The following is a 23,523-nucleotide window of genomic DNA, read 5'->3' on the forward strand; positions in this document are numbered from 1 at the left end:
AGCACAAAAATTGTAATTAGAACTCTTTGTTAGGGATACCTCCATCTTCTGTATATAATATACATAAAAAAATGTTAGGGAACAAGGAGGCTGAAACAGCAGTTCTAGTTGGTAGAATGTATTTATTCTCATGCTTCCTATTTTGACCCCAACATAGTGCTTTTTTTCCATAAGAATATAAATATTTTTCATGTGTCTTTGGTATTGTCATATCAGAGAATTAAAACATCAAATAATGAGGCACATTCTATTTTGGAAAACATTTTACATTTTATTAATAGCAATCTTAATCTATCATTCATAGAATGGTGTTTATTCATTTATTAATACCATACAAAAGCATCCACACCCACTTTATCTGCAAAGCAGCTGCAACCTAAGCCCTTTTTTAACTTGTGCCTTTCATAAGGTGCTCATTTTAATGAACTGTGAACCATGGGCCAAATGTGCTGTCCCTTTTTTGGTAGAAACAATTATCTGTATCTGAGAAAGGTTGGCACCAATGTGGAGAGGCGTGGTGCATTTTGGGCAAAAATAGGTCCCTTGTGTTTTGTACTTTGCGTCTTGTCACTGTTTAGTAAAGGAGTCATATAATCTTAAACCAAATATAAAAAACACCTCTCAGTTATTACTCTATTACTTTATGTTTATAGTTTTGGAAATTGGTTTCCCTAAAATTTTCTGCAGTGGTCATATAACAGACACAAATGCTATAATCATGAATTACACATTGAGTTATGACTGCATAAAACATATTATGGGACAGATTTATCAAAGGACAAGAAAAAGTATCCACCTTTCACTTTTTATCACCATTGAAAAGAAAAACATTCACTGTGAATGTTTCTATATAAGTTGGTGAATTTCCCATAGGTCTCCATTAAAGGAAGCTTTATTGAAATTTGAAAAACTGTTCAAGACTTGTCACCTTGGTCATCAGAATTTGCAGTGGACTTGCCAGACTTTGGACCAGAGGATATAATGGTTTTCACCTGGGCAAAGTTAGTCTGAATATAGCCCTGTAGGGAAATTGGTGAAAAGCTTTTGGTTTGTGTGAAAAGTCATGAAAAGTTTTCATAAAACTTAAAGAAAATTGACCTGTAGGAAAACACACTACATTTTATCAGTTAAAACTATTCTGCCTTTAATAAATCTGCCATTATGACTTCCTTAAAGCAGTTCAGTGCTAATCCAAAACATAATGGTCATTATCACTCAAGGCTACATACACTTAGGGGCAGATTTACCAAAGCACGAATTCGAATCCCAAATAGCAAAAATTCGGATTGGAAACAAAAATTTTGCGACTTTTTCGTTGCCGTCGCGACTTTATCATATTTTCCGCGACTATCTTGCCGCCGTCGCGACTTTATCGTATTGGACGATCGTAAACAGCGGAAAACCCTTTCCGACTTTGCATGATTTTGGAAGCCTCACAGAGGAATAATTGGCACTCTGCAGATCCAACCTGGCCCAAGGAAAGTCATGATACTGAAGCTTGAATGAATCCGAAACTTTCGTACTCAGCACAACAATACGATTTTTTCGCGACGGCGACGAAAAAGTCATGAAAAATATACGAAAAAGTCGCGACAGCGACGAAATAGTTGCAAAAATACCGATCATTACGAAAAAAATGCATTCGGACACATTTGAAGAGTTCGTGCCTTCGTAAATGTCCCCCATAGAGTTGTCTGCATTGATGTAAGTTTATGTAGGTACAGACCTATAGCAGGAAAAGAGAGATCAATTGTTTGGCCGTGCTGTGGAGCACAATCCAGATCCTATGGCAGACACATTAAAATGCCCATGTATAAGAAGCCAAAGTGTTAATGCCATTGCCAATATTAGTGTGATCTTAGGAAGTGCTCCTAGCAAAACTGAGCTGTCAGTGGATTTGAAGGTACAATTCCAGCTATATAATAAGGAAATATCAAATATGTCTGTCATATATATTGTCATATTTATATCTGTATATATGTAAAAATTCTTGGTTTTCCAAATAGTGACAGTTTAAAATGGTTGTCATAAGCTTTGCATAGTTAAAAACTACACATATTTCTAGAACAAAGGCACATTTGTTTGCTTCATCCCACAGATCTAGCCACATACTTACATTCTGGAGAGGTATGTCTTGATAGTAAGGTCTAGGCTGCATGGTTAAAGTCATGCTTTTGCCAGCATGCATTGCTGGGAAACTTCCTGAGTGCAGCATGCCAAGATTAATAGTGTTGTGCTTATAAGCAGCATTCTGAATGAAGGAAATAATGGGGTGACAAGGTATGAACACACATGCTAAGCTTACATGAAAAAATAAAGGAAAAGAAACAAAAAACGACACAAACAAGGCTTAATCCACATAGTTTGGTAATGTTGAAGCACACTCTGGGCCTCACATAAGCATACAATGCTCATTATACAGAAATATGTATTACAAAAGACTTAAACACTTACAGAACTTACATAAAGAGATCCATTCTGTTTAATGGCCTAAAAATTCATGATGTACCTTTTAGTATTTGGTTTGATTTATATTTTAATAGCCTGTTATTGCCAGACTGGAAATGACAGAGCGATGCAACTTTTCAACACAGGATGCTAGAAGCTCAAGTTGTCTTTCTTACTTTGGTAAAATGCATATAGTAATCCGTCACAAGTAAAATTCCATGAAAATGAATTTAGTGATAAGATACAGTATTTTATGTTAAACAAATCTCATAGGTCTATATGAAATAGTTATTTCAGTATTATTGTTCTTTCCCTATCTACTATTTATTTTTAATATAGTGGATTGGCAAAATACTCTTCATTCATTTTCTGTTTGCCAGCAGTTAAGCCCAACATATAATAAAAGGCAAAAAGTTTGCACAGGGGCAGTTAACTCATAGCAACCAATAGTATGTTATGTTATATTATATATATATAATATATACTTTTAAACAGATGATCAGTAAGTTATAGCTTCTGATAAGTTGTGAGATTGTCACCAAACTTTGCACCTTGAACTATATAACAACATACTATGTATACTTTGAAAAGTCCACCATCACCATTGAAGTACTAAAATTGTAAAAACAATGTAGGTTACAATAACACTGAGCTTACAGACCTTCCTCCAGCCAAACTTCCTTGTTATTACTGACCCTAGAGTGAAACAAAATGCACTGAACTGAAATTGTCATGAATCTTTATCTAAGGCTAATATTTTAAAATGAGTGGCTGCAAACATATCCAATGTATTTATGTTGCATAAGCATTTCCAATGTACCTTGAATTATTATTAATAACAAAGCTGTCATTCTCGCAGGATCCTTTTAATCATTTTAATCTTATGAAAACTGTCCAGAATAGTTCAGTTTTCCTGATTACGGACACTTTTGAGTATTCAAATGATTTTTATTGTCTCTAATGCTGAACCCAATATATGGTATACGTATTCTTTGACAGGTCACATGACAAAAAATCCACATGTTAAAATGCTGCAGGTACGTAATAGCTTTTGGTAAGGCAAACTGTGGTCTGAACATTAGTTTAGCCTCACAGCATATCTGTAAAGATATTGCTAAATCTCCAGAGGTATGGCATTTGTGAATGTTTGTATTTTGCATGCATCATTGCATAAGTGGAGCAGCAGCAAACAATTACAGCTGACATTTGTCTAATGCACATAAGAAAAATAGATATAGTTCTTTAAAGAATATCCAGCCAGGGGCCTTTGGGTAGTAAATAAATAGCTGCTACTAGTTCTACTCCAGTCATAGAAACAACAATAGATAAAGCAAACCTAGCTGTTTTGGAGGCTTGCAAACACAACTTGCTATTTTATAAGGTACCACAGCCCTATTGTGTTCCAAAAAGGTTTTAAATGAAATACTTGTAGACATCACCGCAGTTAGGACCACATGTATTTATATAAAGTGATTGTGTTTCCACTGCTCAATAACATCAATGCATTGTATAGGCTCCCATTGTGATTGTAACACAACAGAAGAATCTACTAAATCTGAACATAAAGCAGTTCATTTAAAGACTACAACTAAAGAACCCAGCCTGGAAACTTCAGAATATGACAAAAGTCTATTCCTCGCTAGCTGCTTCATCTGTCTAATGTCGTGTTACTTGCATATTTTCTATATCTTATTATTGTACATGGTATAAAATTAATTTTGGTTAATATACCTCTAATAATAGTTATACCAAAAGATGTTTAACATACCCTGTCTAACCTTCTAGCTTCTATATGTCTAAGGAGTTGTTGTCTCCAGTCTGCAGGCATCTTATTGCAGCTTTCTTCTAATTTTCCAGCATTTTGCCTTGACTTTATATCACTGTTTTCAAATGATTTTTCACCATAGTTAACCAGATTATAATCAGATGGAATCTTTTCAAGCAGAGCTGCCATTGTGGGCCTTGCAGAAACAGGTCTTGTTTGAGTGGTTCCATAGGTCTCTGTACTGTAGCTTCTTGCAGATAATGGCCTTCTTTGTGTAAGGGTTTTAACTTGATAACTACCACTTTGAGATTTCATTTCTGGGTATAAGCTATGATCATCTTCATACCTTCCATTCCTTTTCAGAAACTGTGACTCAGCTACTGACATGCTACTTTGGCGGTCCATAGCCCCAAGAAAAGGAGGCCTGCCATATCTATCAGTCTGTGGAGGTTCATGCGGCTCACTGACTCTCCTATACATTGCCATTTCAGTGGCACTTGCTAATGAATCTGCTCTTTTCAAAAACCCTGGCCTTGACCCTTGACTTGTAAATTGGGGTGGAACTGAATCTTCATTGACAGATGGCTGAGAAAAAGAAAAGATCTGCTCCATAGGGGGATAACCTCTGTAGCCCCTTGGGCTGATCAAATCCTTTGCAATTGTTTTTGTCTGTGCAGCATATTCTTGATTGTATGAAAAAGGTGCAGGTACTCTTTTTTCTGGCTTCACCTCTACTGCTCCTTGAGGGTTAAAACTTTGGTCAAACTGATACACTTTTTTAGTTACATGTTTTTGCTGATGCCCCCTGCTGCTTCCGTAACCAAGCAGTTCATCATCAAGCATTGGTACTGACTGACTGCGTGACATACTCTGCTCCTGCACCATCCCTAAGTCTTGTCTTTCATGACTTCCTTGCATGACATTTCTTGGGTCATAATGTTGCAGTGGTATGTTATACACTTTCATTGCACCTATATCTATTTCATCTATGCTCTGTGACTTTTTAAACCGGCCAGTCTTTAAATCTTTCATTAATGGTGACAGCCTCTCAGTACTTTTGCTCACTGATACAGAGTTTTTGGCAGACTCTGGACGACAATGGTTATGTGAAAATACATTCCCCATACTCCTACTGGTACTTGAATCATGAAACTCCCAGGTTGCCCCTGATGAATATGTGCTTGGGGTTTCAAGAGACTGCTGTTTATGTTCCTTCCTTTCTGGCAATGGACTACTGACAGGAGTGCTTTCTAGTTTAGAAGGAAAGGCAGTCCTGTCTTCAAAAGGACTTGGAGTTCTAGTCCAGTTCTGCCAAGGATTGGCCACATCTGATTCTTGGGAATTTCTTTGTGCAGGCTGTTCCAGTTCCAAAGGAATACCCACTATTCTGTCTTGTCTAATTAATGGCCTGCGTCCATGAGCAGATGTGCTTCTTGATTTTGCATTTAGCATTGGGTTACTGCTTGGATTCTCTACTACATTTTCTTCTGCAACAAAACCAGTGTTATCATAGTGTGGGCTATCATTCCAGTTCTCAGTAAAGGAGTCATTGAGAGCTTGTCTATCATTTCGCTGTTGTAAATTCCCAACCGGTGCTGACTCTCGCTGACTCAGTAATGGCTTTGTTTCAAGTGGCTGTGGGAATGACTGGGTAAGTCTAAAAGAAAAAATGTAGATAAGTAGAGCTCTTAAGGAAGGGTTTTAATAGTAGTATGACAAGTTGTATTCATTGTATTAATTACAGAGGCATGCAGTTACCAAATTTTAACATTTGGAATCCATGGAGTTCATGATTTAGTAGAAAGCAAGATTTTTTTAGGGGGTGTAGTTTATAAAATTAAGAATCTGCCAAATCAAATGACCTATGCTTTCTGGATAAGTACAGTGCTGCCTGCATTCAGCAGCATTGTATCCATAAAAGATGGGCTGGGAGAGATATGTAGACTAAGTAAATGACAAATAAGGGGTCATGATGTTGCACCACTTGTGATGTTGCTCTAGAACTTGTCACTTTATGGATGACCTGGTATTCAGATCAAAAATTGTGATTTCTGTGTATTCATAGTTAATATATTTATAAAGCAGTTCTTTTTTTTTTACATAGAATAATATTATCAACATTAAAACAGGCTGATGTTTTGAATATTAGTTAATACAGCATTTGTAATAAATAGTTGCTTCTGGAATTCTGTGATTTGTTTCTGAAAGAAAACTGACCTGTTACCCCACAAAGAACTATTTACTGCTTCCTTAGCTGAAATCTGCACTTTGACCCGAGCATTAGATGATCCCGAAGATGCTTGAGAAGGAGAATAGTCTGAGTAGGTGCCTGAAGAAACGCTGTTATGATGATGTTTATCAGCCTCAGACTCATCTGTAGACTCTGTGAAAGGTAAAATAATAACTTTGAATTTTTGGTTAATTTTATTCTATAAACATATAAGAAAACTCCCAATTGACTTAAATAAAAGTGGCCTAATACATTTTCTCTTCCTGTTTGTCCTGCTGAATGCATTTGTATTACTTTGTGCCCTGAATTTTAAGATAGGCAACCAGTTTATAAACCTATTATTTCTGTCTTTTTATCTTGTCTCTATATTAATAGTTCTATGTAGTATAGTGCTTTTATAGTATTGCATGTTGACATTTTCCCCAAAAACTGTCAAAACAGCTAACAGGCAAAATGTATGAGAATTGGTGAAATCTAAATCTAAAATAATTTACATTCCACATATTATCATAAATTTTTCTGTTCTGTTTTCTGTTCTCTGGTGAAAACCATTTTATCTGGGTTTCAAAGAAGATTGTTTAAGGTAAAAAAATTATTGAATTGTTCAACATCTTGTTATATTGCAAAGCTATCAAAACATATTAAGTAATAGCATTTCATTAGGATTTACAAGTTAACTTACATTCTGATACTGACAAATATTTTACATTTCTTTTGATGCTCATTCAAGTGATCTTAAATAAAACATATTTTAATGTTACAATAAATATATGTACAGCCCATAATGTTTTAAAACAGAATACATTTTGGATTAGTTGTGGCCCTCCAGGAGATTTTGTATGGCACCCCTGATGCCCCAAAAGCAACACTGGCTTCTTTGGATGGCACCATATTTTGGAGACTGTTGTTCTACAGTTTCTACAGCTCTATCTAAATATATTTTTAAATCTAAACGTTTGCACAATAGGGATTATACAAACTTTCTGTAAAATAAATAGGGTCAAAAGATGATTAAGCAGCAGTGCTTAGAAAACAAAAAACAATTCATGTATAAAAAATATGCTAAACATATATTCAAAAAAATAAATGTTCTTCTGGAATTCAAATGAATCACAGATCTAAGTTCTCTAATTTATACAATTAAATTTTTTCTGTTGCAATTGCACAATAATACATTACAATAATAATTTTCAGTAAAATGCATTGCTTGGATTAAAAAATGATGGATAATTTACAGACTGATGACAATAATTACAATGGTGTCACATTTTATTTTATTTTATTTCACTTATTATATTCTACATGTTTGGAAACAAGAATTACAGAGTTAGAAATTTACATGCAGACATAAAAAACTTTTTGAGATTACCTTTTTTATCTTTTCCCAACAATACCAGTTTGGGTGGGTATAATGGAGTTTCAATTAAGGAAGGACGAAGCTCTGCTATTCTCATCTCATTTGGACGATGCACAAAAGCTTCCTGCTGGATTACATTTATATTAATAGCACTTTCGGTAGCTAACATTACCCAACAGCTAGCATATCCTGGCATAAAATAACAGTACTGACTGTTATAGTCACTTAAATTAGTCACTCTTATTGAATGGCCTACTGGATATTTGCTTGCAGGAGTTAAATACAGGAATGATTTTAACACTCTGTACTTTGGTACTAATATAAACACCATAGACATGAATACATTTATTTCCAGCATGTGCTATTAATACATTACACAGGATGTCACTGCCAAGTATTTTAATGTGGAATAATTCAATATGACAAAATAAGAAAGGTACCCTAAGAGAACTAAAATCAGAAGTATAAAAGCTATGCTGAAATTACCCATTATAATCAGGCAGTGGTAGCATGCAATAAGCTTGCCACACTGCATAGTCTATTTTATTAACCTGCATTTTAACATGGCAGAAGAAGTGACAGTCTAGCACTATTCATGTCTCAACCTAAAGATTTTAGTAATCAAACTGTTACATTTTAAACAATGTAATTGTTAAAAAAGTCATGTTGCAGAAATAAGCTAGCCCACCTGCTGTAACTATGATTCAAAATAGCACCTAACTCAAAATGTATCACATGACTTGTAGCATTTAGTAGTTAGTAGTAGTTAGAAGATGTAGATGTACTGTAACAGCACTGATATCTAATATTTTAATATTTTTGGCAACAATTTAATGCACTAAAAATGTTGCCAAATATAAGAAAAACTATTTCATATATTTAAGAAAACAAAAAAAAAAAACATGCAGTACTTGAGTGCACAATTATGTGGACTAATCAACAACACAGATTATATTTATTATTAACACCTATAAATAATCCAAAAAAAACTATTTAAAGAATATATTCATTACAATTATGTCATAATACGTACTTAACAATAAATATTTTAATGTAATGAAATCACAATCAATTAAAACAATTACAATGTTTTATAAAATAGTTGTGGCAAGTCATTGTTAAAATATATACCTCTGGTCTCTCTGAATGTTCCTCCTTTTCCTTCCTTTTAGGTACATCCACAGAAAAGCTACGAATATTGCCTGAGTCTGATATTTGGCTTTTTTGGAACTCCTTATGTTCCCGATTTGACACCTAAAATTCCAAAACAACATTTGAGTTTAGACCCACCTTCCTTTTAAACAAACCAGATGTAAAGTACAACAGGAAATTTTGTTTGGCCCTGTTTGGTTTTCTTAATGCGCCTGTTGTATTCCCTGGCATCTACTCCTTTTCCTACTCCCACCTTGTTATCCCCAGGTGCAGTTCATTAATCAATTTGGACCCTCTATAAGCCACCCCTGGTCATTGCTCAGTGCTTGGTCATTAAGCTGTTTCTGTGATCTTGCCCTTCTGCAGTTTGTGATTCCTTGCCCTGGGTCCTTGCCTGGTTCCATGTCCCCAGCCTTGTTCCTTTACTCCAGTTCCCCTTCCTGCTGCTACATATGCGAGTATTAAAAATCACACAGGAGTGACTAAGTAAAACTACAAAGATATAGGACAAGTTGACTGCTAATATCCATACGTTTTAGAGCATGAGCCACACTATCCCTTATAAAACACAGATCTTCAGACTAGGGTGTTTGAAGAGTTCAGAGGTGATGGTATAAGAATCTGACATGTTACCTTTTTATTTTTATGTCAAAAAAGTATACTTGAACTAACCTCCATGTCAGGGACAATACAGGCTTGATATGTTTATACTGTATATTAAAAGAAGCCATCAGTATCCATTGGTGGATAAAACCTGTAGTCTGTCTAATACCCCTTCAGCTAATCAGTGTCATGCATACAATCCCTGAACATACTACATATTGATTGTCTGGTCTGTCTGTATAATGGAGGTTAGTCAAAGCGTCCACAGCAGGGATGTCTTTATGGAGGTTGAGTGCAATATAGCCTTATTCCCAACTTCTGACATGAGTAAATGACAAATATGAGTATATTGTTTACTGGATAGTTGAATAATTTAGTGGTTTGTTGTGTACTTGTGTATAAAATGTGAAATCACCTCAGACTTCATTTCCTTTGTTGATACTGGCCACTTATGCTCATATTTTTCCTTGAGATTTTGTTCAGCACTTGGTGTTGGTATGGAATTTTCCAATGATGATCCAAGGCTTCCTTTGACTACCAAGTTTTGCACCGATTTGACCATATTTTTTAAATCTTCAGGATATGGTGTTGGGTAGCGTTTTAGATTAATTTCCACCTAAATTAAAACAAGAAAAACTCTAAATATAGGGATACAGATTAAGTATAATGCAGACTTCATACATTCTGTCTGAAAAAAAAATTAGGAAGAGGATATTTAAAGATATTGGAAAATATTTCTATTGTTCAATAACAATTTCGAATATTCATCTTCCATCTTCCAACAAATTATTTACACAGTGAACAGACTATAATATAGATAAATGAAAAAGTATTATACATATTTTTTTCTATCTTTAAGCCCACATTCCCACCTCCTTTGCATGCTTAAGTCTGCTTAAAATATTGCTGAGTACTTCAAAAGCAAATTTTACATTTCTATAACAACTAGAATTTTTAAAGTAAAAAGATTATTCACCAAGGGATGGATAACAGAATGAGCATTCTCAAATAAAAATGGAAGGGTCCCTAATTCTCCCTACTAGGCTCACAAACAGTAATATTTACTGTACCAATCACTATATCACTGTACCACCTCTTACTTTTTTCAAACTAAATCTAAACACTGCCTGTGCATTATTGTTTGACTGATAGTCCAGGGTGCAAGTATGCAATTTTTTTAACATGTTTTCTGTGAGAGATACAAGCAGTAAGAACACTGTTTAGCATTTTGATTTGTCCAGTTGTAAGTAGATGCCTGATTAGGCTGCAGGTGAGCAGCACATAAAAGAGCTGTGGGATTACACAGCATTGGATGTGATAGTTGATTAAGGTTGGGGGTTCACTCTCAGAGCAGGGCAAAGAGCAGGAAGGTTGCCTGACTGTGTGAGTAACTCCCAGAGGAGCTGGGGGTGCCACCTGCCACTGCAAGGAGCAGAGGGAGTTGTGACCACGTGTTTGAGTGCTGGAACATTGAGGCCTTGTGAGAAGCCTAAGTGTACCAGAAGCTGGTGAGTTGGTATCCCAGGAGGGGAGAGACAGCAGGGCTGAGTAAATAGTTCAGAGTGTTCACGAGTGTGAGAGTCACCGTGGATGTGTGAAAGTCATTTGGGATAGTGAGAAGCCCCGGGAAAAAGGTTCCAGTGTGAAAGTTACCCTGGAAGGTGAGAGCCCTGAAGCAGGGACAATTCATAACCATGTTTGATGAACTGATTATGAACTGACTGTTAGGTTTATGTTGGGAGGAGTTTACCCCAAAATATGATTTTGAGGAAAAAACGTGATGTCACGTGGTGTCCCTGCCTCTTATGCTCCTGATCTTCTGCATAACTGCCTACCATAGCTAATTCCCACAAAATTGCGTGTACAGGCAGTCAGCATGTCACATTTCTTATCTATCAAGGAGTAGTTACATATGCTGTAGACCAGGGGTCTTGCGAGCCACAGTCAAATGCAAAAAGAGCAACACAAGCATCATAAAAGTTCATGAAGGTTCCAAATAAGGGCTAAGATTGGCTATTAGGTAGCCTCTATGCACACTTAGAGCTTACAGGAGACTTTTTTTGGTAGTTTGTATTCAACCAAAACTTGCCACCAAGTCAGGAATTCAAAAATAAGTACCTGGTTTGGGGGCACTGAGAGTAACATCCAAGGGGTTGGTGAGCAACATGTTGCTCACAAGCCTCTGGTTGGGGATCACTGCTGTAGACATATTCTCAAAAAATTCACATTTTTATTTATTAAACCTTTGTGTTTGATTCAACATTTAAAAATGTTCCTTCCCTAAAATGAAACAAAAAAACAAAGATGCTGTATATTGCTGCAGCATGTTCTGCTTAAAACTATTGGCACATACTTCTTAAAATTATTGGTACCCTTTAAATACTCTACAACAGAATTTTTAAGATACTGGATTCATTTCCAGAAGCCTTGTCATTCATGACCTGCAAGTCTGGAGGACACAATACATATAATAGCCAAAGATTAGTGAACGGCATTTCTTGTCACAATCAGATGTATAATGCAGCGCTACCTATATATTTATATTTTTTGCCTCTACAATGACTTTTAACAGTTTAGAAAGCTTTTTTGCCAAAGCTGTGTAAAATATTTAATGGATAAAAAAATGTAATAAATGGTATCAGTGGTGTAAATGGCATATTAATAATGCTTTGCTGTAATGTAACATCATGCATTGTAACCATGGAAATAATTACAAAGAGCCAGATGGCTTGTCATTTCTCTAATGCCAGAGTAACACCTACAATTACACCATTATATTACATATTACATCACCTCAGACATACAGTAGTGCCATTGAAGCCAACTGGACAAGTTCAGATGGTAAAAAATAATCAGTGCTGGTTTTTATGAGGGGTTTTTCAAGTTAACAATTTTAAACAGAATTTTACTCTCAGTTACATATATTTCAAACTGTAGGACTGTGGTGTTAACGTGCATGTGTATTAATATATATTACAAATTGAGCAGCGCTCTTCCCTCTTTATTTGTAATCTACATCTCAAGAATGAAAAAAGATGAATACATTCAGCTGTGGCATATGCTAAACACCCATATTATATTATAGTATATTAATGTCTATAAGATGGTGAAAGCAAGATTTATTTACTTTTATTAATGCAGGCTGACATTTCACAAAGTCAAAGTAATGCAAATATATACAAAATCACCTAAGCATATGCAACTAGCATCTTAAATAACAACTATTCCTAAATAATTACCATTATCAAGCATGGGTAGAATAATAAAGTCTGCTGGCTAATATAAAGACTCATATATAAATATTCAAGGCTTAATTGCTCTGTTATTTGTAGGAATACTTTAAAGAACTGACACTTTGAGTTGATGATATATGAGCACCCTGCACTATACGTAGTAATTAACTTGAATCATTATATTTTGCAAGAAAAATCAGCACAAAGTTCTTCCTACAAATATTTACTCTTGTACTGTAATTTACAAAACAACCATAACCACTGAACTTTGGAAGTAACTTTCTGCATGAATTGTTGTAGAGTTAGCAAATCCATTACAATGTCTTCTGCTCAGCCTTTTTTTACCCATGTTTTTCATTTCTTGTTGCTGAGCTCTGTCACTGTTACTTTTCTTTTACATTTGATTTCTATAGAGGCCGTATTTACCAAAGTTTGAAATGTTTAATGCCAAAGTACAGCATTCAAATGAAAGTTAGTGTAAAATAAACAACATATTTTCAAAGTGGCACACATTAATTGATACCATTCATCAGAATCAATGAAATAATCCATTACCATGATAAAAGAGGCATATACAGCTATGGGACCTGTTATTCTGAATGCTCGGGAACTGGTTTTTTTGTATAAGGGACCTTTCCGTAATTATTGAAACATTAAGTAAACCCAACAAGACATTCCGAAATAAGGAATAATTATATATTATTGGGATCAAGTACAAGGTACTGTTTTATTATTACAGATAAAAAAGGAATAATTTTGAAAAAGTAGAATTATTTGCTTATAATTGAATCTGAGATCTATGGTAGATGGCCTTTGGGGATAATGAGTTTCAGCATAACTGATCCCATACCTGTATATATAAATACTTACACCCAAGAGTGATTGCATATGGGGCATTTAGTCATTTGTGTGCCTTCTTCCACATTTTAGGTTATCGTACCAGTGTGCAATATTTAAAGTATGGTGATTTCCATTCATACCAAGTAAAAGTTTTTCCAGGAACTTTGTGCCAAGGTGCCATGTGCACCACCAACTTTATATTACAGATAAAATTATGCCTAAAATAATTTTACACCGCTACAAGTATGGAAAGTGCTGAATCCTTGTTTTCAAAGCATCAATTTCTTTACTTTGTTCTAAAACAAAGTATATATAAATGCTGTAGTAGGTTATTATAACAAAAATAACACGCATTACCAGATAAAATGGGAGTGTGTTTGTATAAACAATCAATTAAAAGCAAAATAATAATTTGTTTGATATTAGGAAGCCTAATACTATAACTGGCAAAGGCTGCAGTATTAAAAGTATGATCGCCACAGATATTTTCAGCTTATTTGTCATGTCCTGAATATTTTATAAAATCGTCAACCCTCATGTGTTTTCAACCCAGCACTCTCTCCTTCAGATTGCTTTCCCATCTTGAAATTCCATAAGAGCATGTAGCAACCATTCTTTACTTACTTGACCTCCAATCAATTCCATTCAATTTCTTTCTGACAAAAACAATTCCTTTATGACAATAACCTACTTTAACACATTGGTCTTGGTGCCCAAGCAGTGATTCAACAGAAACTACACTTGTTACAATTTCTATTGACCTTAATCCTTCTGCTTATTGACACAGCTGATACTGCACATTTTATCCCTGCACATACAATATCTCTGAACATATTTTATTTTGTTAAAAATTGTCTGTCTACACTGCATGTTTATTTCTGTTGCTTTTCATCAATTATTTATTTTAAAGGAAGGTAAATCCTCAGATAAATGTAAGTTTGCATAACTTTCTCCCTAATTTTTATTTTTAAACACAAACTTTAAAATAGTTTTCTCTCCTCCCACTCCATGATTGTTGTCAGGATGGCAGAACATAGGTTAATTCATTGCTCACCAATTAGACAGCTCACTACAGCCCTCTATGTTGGCTTTTTGCTAGAGCAGCTTCGATCAGTCAAGCAGTCTCTATTACAGACAAAAATCAAAGTGAGCTATAAGAGTGGGTCATGGCATTGATATTACATTGGCCAGTGCTATCAGAGTATTACAGCTTCTTCTCATCGACTCCTCTTGATTGTCTTCTATTATTACAAATACAAGATCCCTTTCCAAATAATATTTATTCATCTTCCTTCACCTTATTGTGCACATCTAAATGTATATCCTTTCTCTTTCATAAATCAAATGCTAAAAAGTATTCTGACTTGGCATTACTCTTCATTCTGCCCTTTATGTTTTACATTCAAATACTCTTTACATATTTTCTCTACAAGCTATGAGCCATTTATACATTTATAGAATTTATAGGGATAAATTGCTAAAGACAAGAATTTATTGCAGCCTTCTGAATATTTTATAGATGAGTAATCCAGTTGCAGTACAGTTCACTGTTTAATTTGGATCATGTAGTTAGATAGATCATACCATAATATCCACCTTTTGCAACCAAGTCTTTTGTTTTTCGCTCCTCTTCTGTGTTCTCACTTTGCCAGCACTGCATAGAATTCTTACCCTAAACCCATGTTCCATATTTCAGAAAATTTCAGAATATTCCCTCATCCTTTATTGTTATTATTAACCAGGTTCTCATTCTGTTCCCATCCTGCACCATTCCTATACTTTACTATGTATTATAACACTTACATGTACTTATTTAAATCATGTTATATCAGTTGTATTTCAGTATATTAGTTTCTTGCTTCTATGAAGAGAGATAATTATGTGCAATAATAATATCATATGTTTTACATAAATACTTTAGATGACTGATAGGAAGTCATATTTTATTTTTTTAAACACAATCTCTCCCACATGGTCATGACATTCTTTTCCTACAATAATGAAACCACATCCTGTGCTGTGTGGGTACAGGGAAACATTTCATTATTTGTCATTACAGTGTTTCACAAAGCAGCAAAACTGCCAGCCATATCCTTTAAAAGAGCATGCACAGCTTGATGTTAGCAGCCATTTCCTACAAAGAAAAACCATTTAAAATGTGAATTATTCTATTTATGCTTCGAGATGGTTTATAAAGTACTTTTAAAATGTGGTTAACAAAACATATTCTGAGACAGCACAATGCTTATGTAAAACTACTAATGAGTTGTGCCCTGATGCTGTGCCAAAGTTAGGCCTAAAACTGATGATATCGTATGAAACCTCTTTTCATACAATATTCGGTGCATGTGTGGCGACTCAGCGAGGCGACTGAGGGTGGGAACGATCTTTCATGCGACCGACCAAATATCAGTGTGCCATAATCACATTCATCCTCCTTGCTAAGGGTTCTCCTCCTGCATTAACTTTACCTGACTTTATAGTTCTGTGTGTCAGGAGAATAAAGTATGGCCATACAATTATATGGCTAGAAAAAATTTAAAGCAAGACCAGTAAAGAAAAGAAACCATAATAAAACACAAAGTCAATTTTAAACTGCTCTTCCGACTGATTAAAACAAGGGATCTTTGTTGTCTGGAGAAAAGATGTAAGTTAGCAGAGGTTCCCTGTGTACATATACTATAATAGTCCCGCATTTACTGACTTACTGGCTGAAAAGTTGGAATGGGGTAGAAAGTAAGGACACAGACCGATAGTAGGATCCAGTCCACCATTAATTCAAGCAAATTGACAGTAGCACAAATGAAAAGTTAATGTATAAATAATCACCAGCACACCTTGGCCTCTCAAAACAATAAATCCTGGTGCACCATGTGGAGGGGTGGCACCCCCCTTAAAACACAAGACATTTAAAGAAAATCACTGGCACAACAGGTCATGGTGCAAGAAGGATTAACATTTGGAATCATAATCATGCAAGGTAAATTCTGCTTGCACCATGACCTGTGGTGCCGGTGAATTTCTTTACGTGTAAAAGCACAAATAAAATGACCATAATGACCTAGCAGTAAAAAACAGACCCAATGGTGTCAAAATCGAGTGCCCACAGTCTTTTACCATTACAGAGACACTATAATGTCCTAACTGTACACATGTAAAGCTCATTGCAATATAAAAGTACAAATGATGTGCTAGCAGTCCCCCAGCAGTAAAAAGCAATGCCGTTGCAGTACAAAGGGTGGTAAAGAGTTTCTACCAATAATTACACAGATCCTATAGTATCTTAGTTATTGTCAGGACATTATATTTGTTTCCTGCAGGTCTTTTGGCCAGTGTTTTCCCCAGGGATGGGCCGAGCCGACCGGGCACCCTAGGCAACCCAGTTGGCCACCTCACCCCTGCACCTGCATCACACCCCCCCTCCCCCTGTGTTTTGGCACGCATGCGCAGTTTGAGCGCGGGGATGGGGGGGAAGCGACGTGCGATGCAAATCAACGCAAATGGATCGCAGACTAGGGGTAGGCAGGAGATGTTCCTGCCTGGTGCCCCCTAATCATTGCGCCCTAGGCAGCTGTCTCTTCTGCCTACCCCTAGTTCCGGCCCTGGTTCTCCCCAATATTTACTTGCTCTAGGTTACATCCTGTCTATCCAAGCCATTATATCTTTCTCTTTGCAAATTTTATTTTGTTTTTATCAAGCTCCCTGGCCCACTTGTATGTTGTCTCCCTGATAAGTTATTGGTGTAAGACTTATTTTGTTAAAAAACACAACCCCCCCTCCCATATGTGAATAATGGTCTTCATTCATTTTTAATTTGAGAACCACTGCTGTGCCCTTCTGGTCCTTTTTGTTTTCCCTTACCAACTACCCTTTTCTCTCTCAGCTAACTCTCCCTCACCCATTCATCTGCAAATTCAAGCACTCAGGTCCAATGCCATTCTCATTCCCTAAAAAAAAAGTATAATGCAATTATACATTTACCATCTACATGAAGATCCTATCAAAGTTACACAATAAATACATGGTCTTCAAATCTAAGATTTTTTTTATATATAGTGGGAGAAGAATCCTTCATTGAGCTTACATATCTTACAGATAGCCACCAGAATTTACAAAGAAATACTAAATTACACAACTTATAGATTATAATCATTCTGTTTTAGATTTTTCACAAACTCAAGTTATTTTTGTTCTGAACCCTGCCATAATGGTAGTGAGTAATTAAAAAAAGTACTCACTACCAGTTGTCTAATTACATGTAATTGGGAGATGGTTGTGATTGGCCAATCAGGTTCACCCCTATTGGCCATTTTGCCTTTAAATACTGTGTCTGTTGTAAATGAAATGTAGCCTACGATTAAGGACCCTATTGGTACGAAACGCGTAAGGCTTTCCTTGTTGTTTTATATGGATTAAATAAACTACAGTTTTTACTCTTAATATGGCTGCTTTTTGACACTTCATTTTTGGGGTTATCGGAGTGCCTGCCAACAACAATTTTTCTGGTGTTTTCCTCCTGATATATTTCAGTGCCTGATAAAATTTCTCCATACATGCTTCTGGCTACTATGGTTTACTCACCTGGGATAAACAGTGCTTTGTTTGCTTTAATTATTTGGAGCTAGAGCAAAGAGAACTAAAATCTTAGTGATTGCTATGAATTGCAGACTTTCCCCTATATAACTAACAATTTATCTTTAAGAATTACAGCGTTTGTCAAATTATTTTTAGAAGAGCATATGTGTCATTTTTACTGTTCGTATGGCAAAATGTCTCTTGGATATTATATTTATCTATAATATACAGCTTAATTTTTAACATTAAATGTGAGCACATTTTAAAATCATAACCATGCAAATATATGCAGAGTAAAAAAAGGAAAAATTCAGCTCCATTATGCCAAAAAGGTGTTATTGCAGAACTTTCTGAAGACTGCCATAAGAACAAAGAAAACAATAATTAAGAAATGCTATACAGCTGTTCCAAACATATTACAGTGCATTGAAGCATTAATTACATGCAAACATTTACAGAAACATTAGGCTTACTTTGAGTTTTCCTGGGGCTTCTTCTTCTTCTTTCTTTTCTTCAAAATCAAATGCGACTGTCATTCGTTGCTGCCGCTGTTCCTCCCAAAGTGTGGGGTTAAAGCTGTCACTGTCTGACTGGAAATCTACTTTATAAAATGTCACAACATCACTACATTATCACAACAGATTAAAGATAAAGATGTTAAAGGAACAGTAACGTCAAAAAATTAAATAGTTTATAAGAAATTAAAATGTAATGTGCTGTTGCCCTGCACTGGTAAAAGTTGTGTGTTTGCTTCAGACATGCTACTATAGTTTAGAATAGATAAACAAAGTGCTGTGTAGCCACAGGGTTAGCTATTCAAGCTGGAAAAAAAGCAGAAAAGTCGCAGGTTACTAAGCAGATAACAGATAAGCTCGGTAACATACAATGGGAATCTATGCAGCTTATCTGTTATTTGCTATGTAACCTGTGCCTCCTCATTTTGAATAGCTACCCCCATGGCTACACAACAGCTTTGTGCCATGCACTGGAAATAGTACATAATATATTAATTACTTTGATACACTTTCATTTTTTGGTGTTAGTGTTAAGAAAGAGGTATCAAACATAACATTCCCTTAAATTATGTTATTTACCTAGTAAACAATATGAATCTCTTAGGGTAGTCATGTAATCCAGTCAGCTACTGATTACTTATATACGCTCATGGTGATGTGATCATTGGCTAAAGGGGTTTACGGCAAAATGAGCTTAATTTGGGACAAATTGCTATAAGAAGTTGCTTGCTCCAAGACCAGAACACTGACAGATGTCAGCCCAGTGTGACCCTATATAGCTTTACATATGATTTGTGTAAAGAATAAAAATGTGTGAAAGAAAAAAAAACCTTAGAGATCCTGTATTACTTCTTGAGGCAAAATGTAAATTTTATCTTAAGTATTTTAAGTTTTTTAGACTTAGCTTAGAATTAGCTTAGAATGAGCTGACAAAACAAAGGCTTTTTAAAATTTATATTACTATTTTTTTCTGAATCTTTACATAATTATGCCGCTTAGATATTTTGTTATTTGTTCTTCCGAATCCAGGGGCTGGTGCATACGCAGTAGGGTTAAAATGCCGACTTCCTTGTTTAAGTTCAGATTTTCACTCTACTGAGCATGCACAAACGGCGTGAAGACAGAAGAAACAAGAGGAGCACTCCGGTGATTGTACCTTTTAAAGTATAATATTTGCAATTTCTTTTGCTTCTCTGATAAGACAAAAGGGAAATCTCAGGGCCATTTAATTTTCAAGTAGACCATTCATATCTGATAAAAAAAACTCTTAGAGGGTGCAAACCAACTTATAAAAAATAACAATGTCAGGTGCAGCTTGTTCTTTTCCTGGTTGCTATCCAGAGACATGACAAATCCACATTACTTACCATCATTATGCATACATTCAGTAAGAATCTAAGTCTCTCCCAATGGTCTTAATAATAAATATGTTGTTGGGAAATAGTGGTATACCAAACTGAAAATCATCAACAACAATCCACATGCATACAGTTGTAAGAAAAAGTTTGGGCACACTTTTGTATTCTCTGCACAACACAAACAAAATATGCTTACACACCAGTTATTATTATAATTATTTTTGCCAACACTAAACACATTGTTTAAATATTTTTAACCTAGCTTTAGAAAACTTGTCTAGAAATACAAGAGTCCACATACTTTTCTCAGGCTAGAGTGATAAGAAGTGCAACTGGTTGTATAATATTGTATTAGTCTGTTTTTGGGGCTGAAGATCAGACGACATCACATTCGTATGAGTAATTAACACACAAAAGACTGGTAATACCAAAGAGGTCACATGTGGGAGCTTAAATTCATGTGGGCTGACATGGAAAAGAAGTCTATAGATGCAATAAGCAACAGATATACGCCATTCATCTTATTTACCTTCATCACCACGCGGTTGCTGCGGGAACATATAATTTGTTAATACCCTTTGTTTTGTATCCGGGTGAGCTTCAGTTTGAAGAGGAATGAGTGCTTTGGACTGTAAAAAAAAAAAGAAAAAAGAAGTGAAGTTGCAGTGTAGTATATCTTTTGTTTAAGTGATTTATTAGCAAAAAAGTTGCTAAAGACCTAAAAGATGTGTTGCAAGCTCTTGTGATATAGTGCAAGCCTTTTACTTACTAACAAAGTTTATAATGTTTGGTGTATAGTTGAAACCCCAATTTTACTTTTTTTCAGAAATGCATTACGCATTATATATTGGTCGAACCACAAAAAACAGTGTAAAATGATGGGAAATCTTGGGATAATGGGAAAATCAGGGTATGTAAAATTGAGGTTTCACTGTATATGCAGGGAAATAAAAAGAAAAAGCTTAAGGGCAAGTGGCAGCTTTGTCCTCAGTTACCACTTTTAAGATTCCTTAGTTTGTTAAGAACTAGGGGTATTCAGGCAGAAGAGGTATGTGCCTAGTGCCACCTTACCATTGTGCCCTTTGATTTACCTACCCCCTAGCTAAGGCCCTGGCCATCAACAAGGATTTATACTGGCTTAGTTAACATCAACTTGAAGGTACTGTCTTATTATTACAGACAAAATTTGACTTTTATTCAAATATGAAAATTTGTTAATGTGGTGGCATATAATTGCCTATAAAGTGGTTGTGTAAATGTGTATGCTGTTACCTGATTGTCAGAAAGCCACAGAGCAGCAAGTTCTTTAAGTTTAGTGAAACTGAATGGCAAATTCTTCAGCCTGAAAAGCAATACCATAATATCTTACCAACATAATTCAGAAAATTATAGGTCTGCAATAAAGTTGCATTTCATACAGAATACATTACTGCGGTTATAGAAATTAAATAGACTCAACCAATTCCATGGTTGGTGAGCTTACGGCACTATCTTTGTACTGTATAAACAATATATATGTCAGGACCTTAAGGACTTCAGGGCCATGGAGTAAGGGGAAGAAGACACTGGGAAACAGGCAGAACAGGCAAAGCTAGGACTGGGAACAGACAAAACAAAGTACCATGGTAACAAAGGTGTTAAACACATTCAAAGTTTAGAAACAGGTTAAGGCAGGCAGCATTCAGGAACTGATTACTAGAATGACTAATATGTGCTAAGGGACTAGCATAGTAGTGTCACTAAGGTATTGGTGTTGGAGAGACCTTTATATTTAGAAATTGCACAGCAAATGTGGAATGTCACGTTGCCAGCATGCAACTGTTTCACCGCTGGCATTTCCTTTGCTTGTATTGGCGCTGGCATCAAGGTGAAAGCACAATGATGTCAGTGGGCGGGCAGAGACAGACAGTGCTTATGTATATTCACACACAAAAACATTAATAATTTTTGTGCATTCAGTGTCTTTTTTAAAAAAAATAAAACAAAATGATCTTTTTGGGCATTCTTTAAGCACCAGAATGAGTAACTCATTCTTTGTGCTCCACTATGCATTTCACATGCTACACAGAATGCTATATGGCAACCTTCTGCTTAAGCAACTCTTTCTCTTAAGCAAAATAAGCATCACTTATTCCTAAAGTTATAGTTTTCCTTTCAGTGTAATGGTACAGCTAATTTCTCAAGGGAAAGTTGTATTGTATTTAGGGGGATGGGAGACTAAATTGTGATGCTGGGTGGAAAGGTGCTCAGTTTCTGCATCAGTTTCCATGGTAATGAACTGAACAGCTAATGCAGAAACTGCAGATGCTTCCAACCCACGCCATCCTTTTCCTTTATACAGGAAGAAAAGCTGAAAAAGCAGTGAAGGTTGAAACAAGGTGTCAGCATGATTAGATAGGGTGCACAAAAGAGGTTAACCACCAGTGAGCTACATCAACTTGCTGCAATACAGATACAAGGTGCAGCTTTAGGTTAACCTTTCCCACAATGGATATGTAAAAAAAACAAACTTTTCTGCTTTTCTGTGGGTGCAGGGAGAGAAGGCTGGGAGTTGAATTATTTACCTTGGTTATTCTGTCTCTCTCTAAATTTTAAAATGTCACCAGATTGTTAGTTTTGGTGGCCCCAGCAACCAGAGAACAGATAATCAGGCTATTAGTATTGCTATCATTATTTTCATTGCTCATCTATTCATGTCTTCTTCCATTGAAATTAGTATGTGATGCTGAAAAAAAGTACCTGATGCAAAATGTCATGGAATGGAATTCTTCTTCCCTACAGCAGTATTATTCATTATTTATAATAAAAGGGGCAAACAGTTCCATTAATACAACTACAAAGCAATCCATCCTTGTAGGGGTACCGGAATTTCCCTCACAAGGATTTGCATTTCTCTCCATGACAAAAATATGAGCATAATAGTTGGGGGACAGGGAAGGAAGTGCAACAGAATAATAAAATTATAGATATTTACAAAATACTAAAATAGTATATAATGAGAAAAACATATCTCATAATCAATACCTGGGGGCTGATTTACTAATCCATGAATCCGAATTCCGAATGGGAAAAAATCAGATTGGAAACAAACATTTTGCGACCTTTTCATATTTTTTGCATTTTTTTTGTTGCCGTCGCAACTTTTTCGTGAATTGTCGCAACTTTTTCGTAGCCATTACAACTTGCGCGAATTGTCGCAACTTTTTCATAGCCATTACTGTGACGGCTACGAAAAAGTCGAGAAAATTCGCGCAAGTCATAATGGCTACGAAAAAGTCGCGACACTTTACGAAAAAGTTGTGACGGCGAGGAAAAAATTGCAAAATACCGATCATGACGCATTCGGACGTTTGTGGATTAGTAAATCAGCCCCCTAGACTTCTTATTGAGTTTTCATTAGATAAACCATAAGATACGTTTTTTTCATCAGACTGAATCTTGCCCATT

The 23,523-nt window shown here is 35.6% G+C and overlaps 1 protein-coding gene across 11 annotated transcripts in view; it reads right to left on the reverse strand.

Moving 5' to 3' along the window:
• The window catches only part of lrrc7 (leucine rich repeat containing 7), a 216,830-nt gene that overhangs the window by 38,554 nt on the left and 154,753 nt on the right, over positions 1–23,523 (reverse strand). For 4 of the 11 annotated variants that reach the window (XM_031900216.1, XM_031900215.1, XM_031900218.1 and 1 more), the window contains 9 exons: positions 21,349–21,418; positions 20,606–20,705; positions 18,677–18,804; positions 9,971–10,171; positions 8,932–9,054; positions 7,813–7,927; positions 6,431–6,596; positions 4,217–5,870; positions 2,117–2,251 (listed from right to left, as the gene is read on the reverse strand). In XM_031900216.1, coding sequence (XP_031756076.1) covers positions 2,117–2,251; positions 4,217–5,870; positions 6,431–6,596; positions 7,813–7,927; positions 8,932–9,054; positions 9,971–10,171; positions 18,677–18,804; positions 20,606–20,705; positions 21,349–21,418 — 2,692 coding nt within the window. The remainder of the gene's footprint in view (positions 1–2,116; positions 2,252–4,216; positions 5,871–6,430; positions 6,597–7,812; positions 7,928–8,931; positions 9,055–9,970; positions 10,172–18,676; positions 18,805–20,605; positions 20,706–21,348; positions 21,419–23,523) is intronic. The other 7 variants (XM_031900221.1, XM_031900212.1, XM_031900220.1 and 4 more) reach the window with 4 other exon arrangements.

This window comes from Xenopus tropicalis, chromosome 4 (genome assembly GCF_000004195.4).
Source record: "Xenopus tropicalis strain Nigerian chromosome 4, UCB_Xtro_10.0, whole genome shotgun sequence".
Classification (NCBI taxonomy): Eukaryota; Metazoa; Chordata; class Amphibia; order Anura; family Pipidae; genus Xenopus; species Xenopus tropicalis.